General features: G+C 40.9%; 1 protein-coding gene across 24 annotated transcripts in view; it reads left to right on the forward strand.

The window, feature by feature from the left end:
- Positions 1 to 9183, forward strand: part of PARD3 (par-3 family cell polarity regulator) — a 724849-nt gene that overhangs the window by 125682 nt on the left and 589984 nt on the right. For all 24 annotated transcript variants that reach the window (XM_017871440.1, XM_017871462.1, XM_017871451.1 and 21 more), the window contains exon 2: positions 806 to 907. In XM_017871440.1, the coding sequence (XP_017726929.1) occupies positions 806 to 907 (102 nt within the window). The remainder of the gene's footprint in view (positions 1 to 805; positions 908 to 9183) is intronic.

A 9183-nucleotide genomic window follows, 5' to 3' on the forward strand; every position in this document is an offset into this window, starting at 1 on the left:
TGCAGAAGTTCAGAAACACACAACAATATTCCTTCTTCAGATAATTTGAAAGCAGAGTTTTAAGGATTTTAAAATATGCATACACCATATAGAAGTGTATAAAATTTAAAATATGTCCTTTTTTTTTTCCTTCTCCCCAATCCCACTGCAGGATAACCACTGCAAATTTGTGTGTGTGTGTTTGTGTGTGTGTGTGTGTATGTGTTTAGGCATTTTGATGTGTGTGTGTGAGATTTTTGTCTCTGTATAAAGAAACTCAAACCACACAGGATGTGCTTTGTTCACTTTGGTCTTGTCAACATCCTTCTGTGTCCCTATCTTTAGACCTGTTTGTAAGAAACACTTTGAGCCACCAAGTTGTGCAAACTACTTTATGCAGATAAGCAAAAATACGAATTCTTCAGAGGCATATGCTGTTTGCTTATTAGAATATTTCTGTAGATTGCACTGGGGGGATTAATAAGTATGTATGATAAGTATTTCATATATTGGGCAATAGGAAATGTAGTATGCTTTAGAGAAATCAATATTACTTCTGCAGCACATATTGCTGGTTTGTGCAGTTCTATTATAATAGAGTATCAGCACCAGAGCCAAAAGGAAGAGTGTGTATGAGTCACTCCATAAAAGGAGCAATGACTCAATACCAAGCTTAGGGTGCTGCCTGAATTTTTAATCAATTGCAGTATTGTTGATATGGGGTTGATTCCTTTTTATGGGCAGGAAGTTATCATGGTTTGAAATGTCTCATTCCCTTTTGGTGATGCTAACTTGCTATATTCAATGTTTCTGTTCTTTCATATAGGACCCAAACTACTGGATACAAGTGCATCGCTTAGAACATGGAGATGGAGGAATACTAGACCTTGATGACATTCTCTGTGATGTAGCAGACGATAAAGACAGAGTGAGTTCAAGTCCTGGGGAACCTTTTTGAATGCATTTTTTTTTTCTTTTCAGGACTGGGGACCGGGTGCGATTCTTTTCCTTTCTGTTTTAGACAGATACTTTAAATTATGTTTGGGCCACCCACTCTAGTATATTTTCTTTTGTGATAAGTGTCATGAATCTTCACTGTCCTGAATACCAAGGTGTAATGATTTTCTTGATACCTGGGACTTAACACTAGATTTTGGGGTTTTAAAACTACAGCTTTTACAATGGAAATATCACAAAAAGATTTCTATGCCATATTCCACCTTAATTTAACCAAACATAACATCTTCCTTCACAAGTCCGGCCTCTCCTTATCATCTCCGTATATACAGTGTACAGCCACTCTGCATTCTGGTCCCAGTGTTGGCCCAGAGAAGATCGATCCCAACAGCAGCCTGTGCGGTGCACCGTGTTCCTGTGCGATGGGCAAGTGTGTCCCAGGCAGCCTCCCCTGTGTGGGGCCTGCCCCTTAGGAAGCTTGGCTATGCTGTGTGATGGGCCATTTGTGTCCTGGGCAGCCTCTCCCATGCAGGGCCTGGGTCTCAGGAAGCTCGGCCTTTTCTCTGTCAGTGCTCTGATGCTCTGTGTGTGCTTCCCCAGTCTTTACTGTGGTATGTGAGTTTGGCTCCTGGACATTTCCACCTACTGCTCTTCAGTGTTCCCTCCCAGTACCCCACTTTTTTTCTGTACTTTTGAGAGGAATGAGGAAGAGTAAGAGGAGGGGGAGGAGGAACGTTCATCATTTTGAGAATGCCTGACAGGATGTTTGGCTCTTTTTTTTTTTTTTTTGAGAGGGAGTCTCGCTCTGTTGCCCAGACTGGAATGCAGTGGCATGAGCTCAGCTCACTGCAACCTCTGCCTCTTGGGTTCAAGCGATTCTTCTGTCTCAGCCTCTTGAATAGCTGGGATTATAGGCGTGCGCTACCATGCCCAGCTAATTTTTGTATTTTTAGTAGAGACATGGTTTCACCGTGTTGGTCAGGCTGGTCTCGAACTCCTGACCTCATGATCCGCCCAGTTTGGCCACCCAAAGTGCTGAGATTACAGACATGAGCCACCGCACCCAGCCCTGGCCACTCCTTTTGTATTTGGCTTATAAGGAATTGCAGAAGGGCTCATAGCCACATACATAGTTACATCAGCATGGTTGTATGGAGGCAGTGACCTGGTTGACTGTCTCCTAAAACCTCATGGCAGTAGCATAGGATATTCAACCAGTTAGGTTATATCACGAGGTCAGAAGATGGTAAGATCACCCAGATACTCACTCTGTTTCCTACTGGGGCTCCCTCTGGTTGCTGGCCCTCTCTCCGCTGGCCTGCTCTTCTTTCCCTCAGCCGTGAGCTGGGTGCACACAGCTGTTGTATCTTGCTCACAGCTATATTCCTGACAGCATCATGCCTGGCTGAGAGTTGGTGCATATCTTAAATGTTTGCTTGAAATTTCAAGTAAGACAAAAAAAAAAATCAAATACCAAATATTGTGTAAATTTAGAAGATTAGATTCACTGTTGTACCTGTCACTGTGGATTTTGTCTCATGTGGCTCCTGTGGGCCAGGAATACATTGTATCACAAAATGCTTCTTGGTGTCATTTCTCCTTCTTGGGCTTTTGAGTGAGCCAGGCTTAGGGTAACTCTGGAATCCTTTTCTGCAGTCCACTTGAAGAGTACCATCTTTCATTTATTGTGTGGCTCAATTCCAACATTTAAGGCAACTACAGAGATTTATGAAGAATTTAAACAGGTGCTCTTTTCCACCAGAATGTTAGAAAGGGATGAATTAGTGTATCAATCTTTCAATGTCTTCCTCTTCTCCCTTCTTCTTCCTTCTTTTTTTTTTTCTTCTCTCCTCTCTCTCTTTCTCGGTCCCTCTCTCTTGTTGTTAGCTTCCTATGTAAAATAGCACAACTCCGTGTGAGGAAAATTGGAAAATACAGAAACATACAAAGGAACTAATCGCCTGCCATCCTGCTGTTGCTGAGAGCTCATCACTGTTGTTTGAGGTTTTCATCCTGACTCTTCCCTTTCTTCAGATAGATAGAGACACAGTCTTTTTCTTTTAAACAAAGAAACTTGAATAGTAGGTTTTTTTTTTTTTTTTTNGAAGAGTACCATCTTTCATTTATTGTGTGGCTCAATTCCAACATTTAAGGCAACTACAGAGATTTATGAAGAATTTAAACAGGTGCTCTTTTTCCACCAGAATGTTAGAAAGGGATGAATTAGTGTATCAATCTTTCAATGTCTTCCTCTTCTCCCTTCTTCTTCCTTCTTTTTTTTTTTTCTTCTCTCCTCTCTCTCTTTCTCGGTCCCTCTCTCTTGTTGTTAGCTTCCTATGTAAAAATAGCACAACTCCGTGTGAGGAAAAATTGGAAAATACAGAAACATACAAAGGAACTAATCGCCTGCCATCCTGCTGTTGCTGAGAGCTCATCACTGTTGTTTGAGGTTTTCATCCTGACTCTTCCCTTTCTTCAGATAGATAGAGACACAGTCTTTTCTTTTAAACAAAGAAACTTGTATAGTAGGTTTTTTTTTTTTTTTTTTTTTTTTTTTGAGGTTAGCATATATATATTTCTGTGACCATGAACCATAGCTATGCCAACATGGCTGTGTAGTCTTTTGTTTTAATTTAATTTACTGATTTAGAGACCCAAGCTGTCACCCAGGCTGGAGTGCAGTGGCATAATCATAGCTCACTGCAGCCTCAACCTCCCAGGCTCAAGTGATTTTCCTGCCTCAGCCTTTTATTTTAAAAAAAGTTGTATTCTAGATTCAGGGGCACATGTGCAGGTTTGGTATATAGGTAAACTGAGTGTCATGGGGGTTTGGTATACAGATTATTTTGTCACCCAGGTAATAAACATAATACCCAGTAGACTAATTTTTTGATCCTCTCCCTCTTCAAGTAGGCCCTGCTGTCTGTTGTTTTCCTCTTTATGTCCATGTGAGATCATGCATTATTTGGTTTTCTCTTCCCATGTTAGTTCACTTATGTTGTTATGTTGTTGCAAAAAACATAACCTTGTTCTTTTTTACGGCTGCCTAGTATTCCATATGTTTGTACCATTTTTTTCTTTATCCAGTCTACCACTGATATGTATTTAGCTTGATTCCATGTCTTTGCTATTGTGAATAGTGTTGTGATGAACATATGTGTGCATGTGTCTTTATGGCAGAACAATTTCTTTGGATATATACACAGTAATGGGATTGCTGGGTTGAATGATAACTCTGTTTAAATTCATTGAGAAATTGCCACACTGGATTCCATGATGGCTGAACTAATTTACATTCCCACCAGCAATGTATAAACATTCCCTTTTCTCCTCACCCTTGCCAGCACCTGTTATTTTTTGACTTTTAGTTTTTTTCCTTCAAATTTCTCACACCACACGGATGTATTGTTTGACTTAATAATAGCCACTCTGACTGGTGTAGGTGGTATCTCATTGTGGTTTTGATTTGCGTTTCTCTGATAGTAATGTTGAACATTTTTTCATAAGCTTATTGGCCATGTGTATGTATTCTTTTGAAAAGTGTCTGTTCTTGTTCTTTGCCCCTCCCACCCCCCCTTTTTTTTGAGATGGAATCTCGCTCTTTCTCCCAAACTGGAGTGAAGTGGTGCCATCTCAGCTCGTTGCAACCTCCGTCCCCTGGGTTTAAGCGATTCTCTGGCCTCAGCCTCCTGAGTAGCTGGGATTACAGGTGCCCGCCACCATGCCCAGCTAATTTTTGTATTTTTAGTAGATACAGCGTTTTGCCATGTTGGCCAAGCTGGTCTCAAACTCCTGAACTCACGTGATCCACCCGCCTTGGGCCTCCCAAAGTGCTAGGATTACAGGCGTAAGCCACCACGCCTGGCCTCTTTGCCCACTTTTTAATGGGGTTATTTTATGCTTGTTAGTTTGCTTAAGTTCTTTATAGATGCTGGATATTCAACCTTTGTTGGATGCATAATTTGCTAATATTTTCTCCCATTCTGTAGGTTGTCTGTTTACTCTGTTGATAGTTTCTTTTGCTATGCAGAAGGTTTTTAGTTTAATTAGGTCCCATTTGTCAATTTTTGTTTTTGTTGTAAATTTTTTGCTGTTTTCATCATGAAGTCTTGTCCAGGACCTGTAGTCAGAATGGTATTTCCTAGGTTATCTTCCAGGGTTTTTATAGTTTTAGATTTTATGTTTAATTCTTTAATCTATCTTGAATTGATTTTTTTTTTTTTTTTGAGATGAAGTCTCGCTCTTATCACCCAGGCTGGAGTGCAGTGGCACGATCTCAGCTCACTGCAACCTCTGCCTCCCAGGTTCAAGTGATTCTCCTGCCTCAGCCTCCCGAGTAGCTGGGATTACAGGCATGCATCACCCTGCCTGGCTAATTTTTGTATTTTTAGTAGAGATGGGATTTCACCATGGTGGCCATGCTGGTCTCGAACTCCTGACCTCAAGCGATCCTGAGCCTGCTTTGGCCTCCCGAGGTGCTGGGGTTACATGCGTAAGCCACTGTGCCCAGCCCTTTGAATTGATTTTTATGTGTGGTGTAAGGAAAGGGTCCAGTGTCAATATTCAGCATATGGCTAGCCAGTTATCCCAACACCATTTATTGAATGGGGTGTCCTTTCCCCGTTGCTTGTTTTTGTCAGCTTTGTCAAAGATCAGATGGTTGTAGGTGTGTGGCATTATATCTGGGCTCTATGTGCTGTTCCATGGGTCTGTGTGTCTGTTTTTGTACCAGTACCATGCTGTTTTGGTTACTATAGCCTTGTACTATAGTTTAAAGTTGGGTAATGTGATGCCTCCAGCTTTGTTCTTTTTGCTTACGATTGGCTTGGCTTGGCTATTCAGGCTCTTTTTCAGTTCCATGTGAATTACTTTTTTTTTTTTTCTAATTCTGTGAAGAATGTCTTTGGTAGTTTGATAGGAGTAGCATTCAATCTGTAAATTTCTTTGGGCAGTGTGGCCATTTTAATGATATTTGTTGTTTCAATCCGAGAGCATGGAACATTTTTCCATTTGTTTGTATCATATCTGGTTTCTTTGAGCAGTGTTTTTAAATTTTCATTGTAGATATCTTTTCTTTGGTTAGCTGTATTCCTAGGCATGTTACTCTTTTTGTGGCTGTTGTGAATGGGATTGTGTTTTGATTTGGCTCTTAGTTCAGATGTTGTTGGTGTGTAGGAATGCTACTGATTTTTATACATTGGTTTTGCATCCTGAAACTTTGCTGAAGTTGTTTATCAGATCCAGGAGCTTTTGGGCAGAGACTGTGGGGTTTACCATATCATCTGCAAACAGGGATAGTTTGACTTCCTCTCTTCCTATTTGGGTGCCACCTCAGCCTCTTGAGTAGCTGGGACTATAGGCATACCGCACAATGCCTGGCTAATTTATTTAAACATTTTTGTAGAGACAGGATCTCATTATGTTGCCAAGACTTGTATCAAACTCGTGGGCTCAAGCGCTCCTCCTGCCTTTGCCTCCCAAAGTGCTGGGACTGCAGGCATGAGCCACTGCTCCCGGCTGTGTTTTGATGTGTGGATTCATGTACAGTCTCGTTGTACTTGCTGTGGACACTTAGGTGACTATGGAGCCAGCTGCTGTGCTCACTTGTACACTTGTCCCTTTGGTACTCTCTGTACTCTTAACAGCTGGGATGAGCACGCCTGTTTCTCCACCACATTTCCTTTTTATTTTTACAGATGCAAGCTTTCCCTCAGGGTGGTGCCATCCTGCTTTACACTTTGACTTTGTGCTTTTCCATAGAGCAAGTGAGGCGTGGCTTATAACGTGTTTTCTTGGCTTTGGCGTGTGGCTTGGAATAACCTGTTGTGGAAGTTTGGTTGTTGCACAAGTAGGATTTATGGGGCTGTACGATCTCAGTGCTTCTGAGAATGCTGAACTCAGTGGACTCATTTATGTGTAGCACAATGTAGTAAGGCCTGAAGGGTTATGCAGTACCAATTACTGTTTCCATTCATCCCCCTGCACTCCAGCCGACATTAGATGCCCTCAGAGTTTATGTGTTGAGCCAGTAGAACATCATGATGTAGATGTTCAGCACAATGATTTTTGCAGTCTTTTGAAATGTATGGAGACTTATTTTTTGGTCCAGCATATGGCCTTTTTGGTGGACATTTTATGGGTACTTGAAAATAATGTATTCTGCAGTCATTGGGCTGTTATAAAAATCAGTGAGGCCATCCAGGCATGCTGGCTCACACCTGTAATCCCAGCACTTTGGGAGGCTGAGGCAGGCAGATCACTTGAGGTCAGGAGTTCAGGACAAGCCTGGCCAACATGGTGAAACCCCATCTCTACTAAAAATACAAAAATTAGCTGGGTGTTGTGGCACGTGCTACCTGTAATCCCAGCTACTTGGGAGGCTGAGGCAGGAGAATTGCTTGAACCCAGGGAACAGAGGTTGCAGTGAGCTGAGATCATCCCACTGCACTCCAGCCTGGCTGACATAGCAAGACTCTGTCTCATAAATAAATAAATAAAAATAAAATGTAAAAATCAGTGAGGTTAAGGTGGATGATGTTAGTTTGGATCTTTAGTGAATAATGTGTTATTCAGCAACTGAAAGTCATGCACTCTTGTTTCAACACAATTAACTGTTAGATTATACACAAAACTAAGCAAAAGGCAAACTATGCTTGATATTTTTAAATAGTGGCATATTAAAATCATACAATCTTAATAAATGACATTTTAGATTTTAGATTTTGTATCCTTCTGTGAATTAGATGATAAAAATATATATTTTCTGGAGTCTTTTATCATGTTTCCTGTACAAATTAAAATGTCTTTTAACCTGAGAAAATATTTTAAACATCAATAGGTGAAATAACGCTTTAGACAATTTTATATCATGTTGATTGAAATCAGTTTCCAAACAGAAAAATGCTGGAGCACATTATACCATAGAGTAGCTTTTAAAGCTGTTTTTTATTTGTTCAGGAATACTTTAAAATATATGCATAATTGATGTAAATATTGTTGAGTGACATTCCTAGATTAAGTGCCCACTGTAAGTTGAAACTGTAAGAAATATGATTAGTAGCTTAGACTCACAACACCCAGATTCACAGGCATGGCTGGATGCATCATTCAGACTGAGAGATTGCATGATGCAGTCAGTCGCATGGTTCTTTTCCGTGGCTGTGACATTCAATCCTGATTTAATCATCTTGGAGCGTTTTCAGCTATTTTTGGCAGCTACTCCGAGTGAGGATTTTGACACTTGTTTTGCTTTTTGGTTTAAGGAAAAAAGAACAAACATTATACCTGTCTTAAATAACATTTATCTAAAAAAATGTCCTGTTTTGTGAATTTCCCCTGGATGCATGTTCAAAATGTAGATACCTAGCCTGGGAAGTAGGCTCTCTGTGAAGGGGGCCTGGGCATGTGCATTTTACAGTCCCCCTCCTGCTGGTGTTCAGGCTCACTAAGTTACGAAACCACAACTGTAATGGCTCTGCCTCTGTAGTAGGGAAGATGCTCTCGAAGATGCAAATTTTATACTTGGTTGTTGTGAATTTCTAACATTATTAAAAACTTTATTTTTTATGGAAGGGAAGAGGCAATATTTTAAATGATAGCAAAAGAAAATTAAAGTCACGTGCTTATTACCCCTGATTTTCCTCATTATCCTTTAATTATTAGCGTTCAGGGCACAGCACTGAGGAAGTTTTCTGTTAGTACCCATACAGTTCTCATTTCCAGGATTTACCCAAATTTGTTCAAATGGTGCTATTATAGATTGCCCTGGCCCCTTGGAGTAGGTTTGATTTTCTAAGGTGTAGAATACTCGAGATCTACTTTGAGTGTAAAACGGTACTTTGTTTGTCTTTTCTCTGTGTTTCTGCTTTCCAGTAAGGGAACAGTGATGTCATGTTTATTCTTAGTATCTCAGTCTCAGTTTTCTCAATTGACATTTTGCCAAATTATGAAAATATTATGGGCTGGGCACAGTGGTTCACGCCTGTAATCCCAGCACTTTGGGAGGCTGAGGTGGACAAATCACCTGAGATCGGGAGTTCAAGACCAGCCTGGCCAACATGGTGAAACCCTGCCTCTACTAAAAATACAAAAATTAGCCAGGTTTGGTCGTGCACGCCTGTCGTCCCAGTTACTTGGGAGGCTGAGGCATGAGAATCATGTAGGGCCAGGAGGCAGAGGTTACAGTGAGCCGAGATTGCTCCACTGTGCTCTAGCCTGGGCGACAAAGTGAGACTCTGTCTCAAAAAA

The sequence above is a fragment of the Rhinopithecus bieti genome, unplaced genomic scaffold, assembly GCF_001698545.2.
Source record: "Rhinopithecus bieti isolate Rb0 unplaced genomic scaffold, ASM169854v2 scaffold_763, whole genome shotgun sequence".
Classification (NCBI taxonomy): domain Eukaryota; kingdom Metazoa; phylum Chordata; class Mammalia; order Primates; family Cercopithecidae; genus Rhinopithecus; species Rhinopithecus bieti.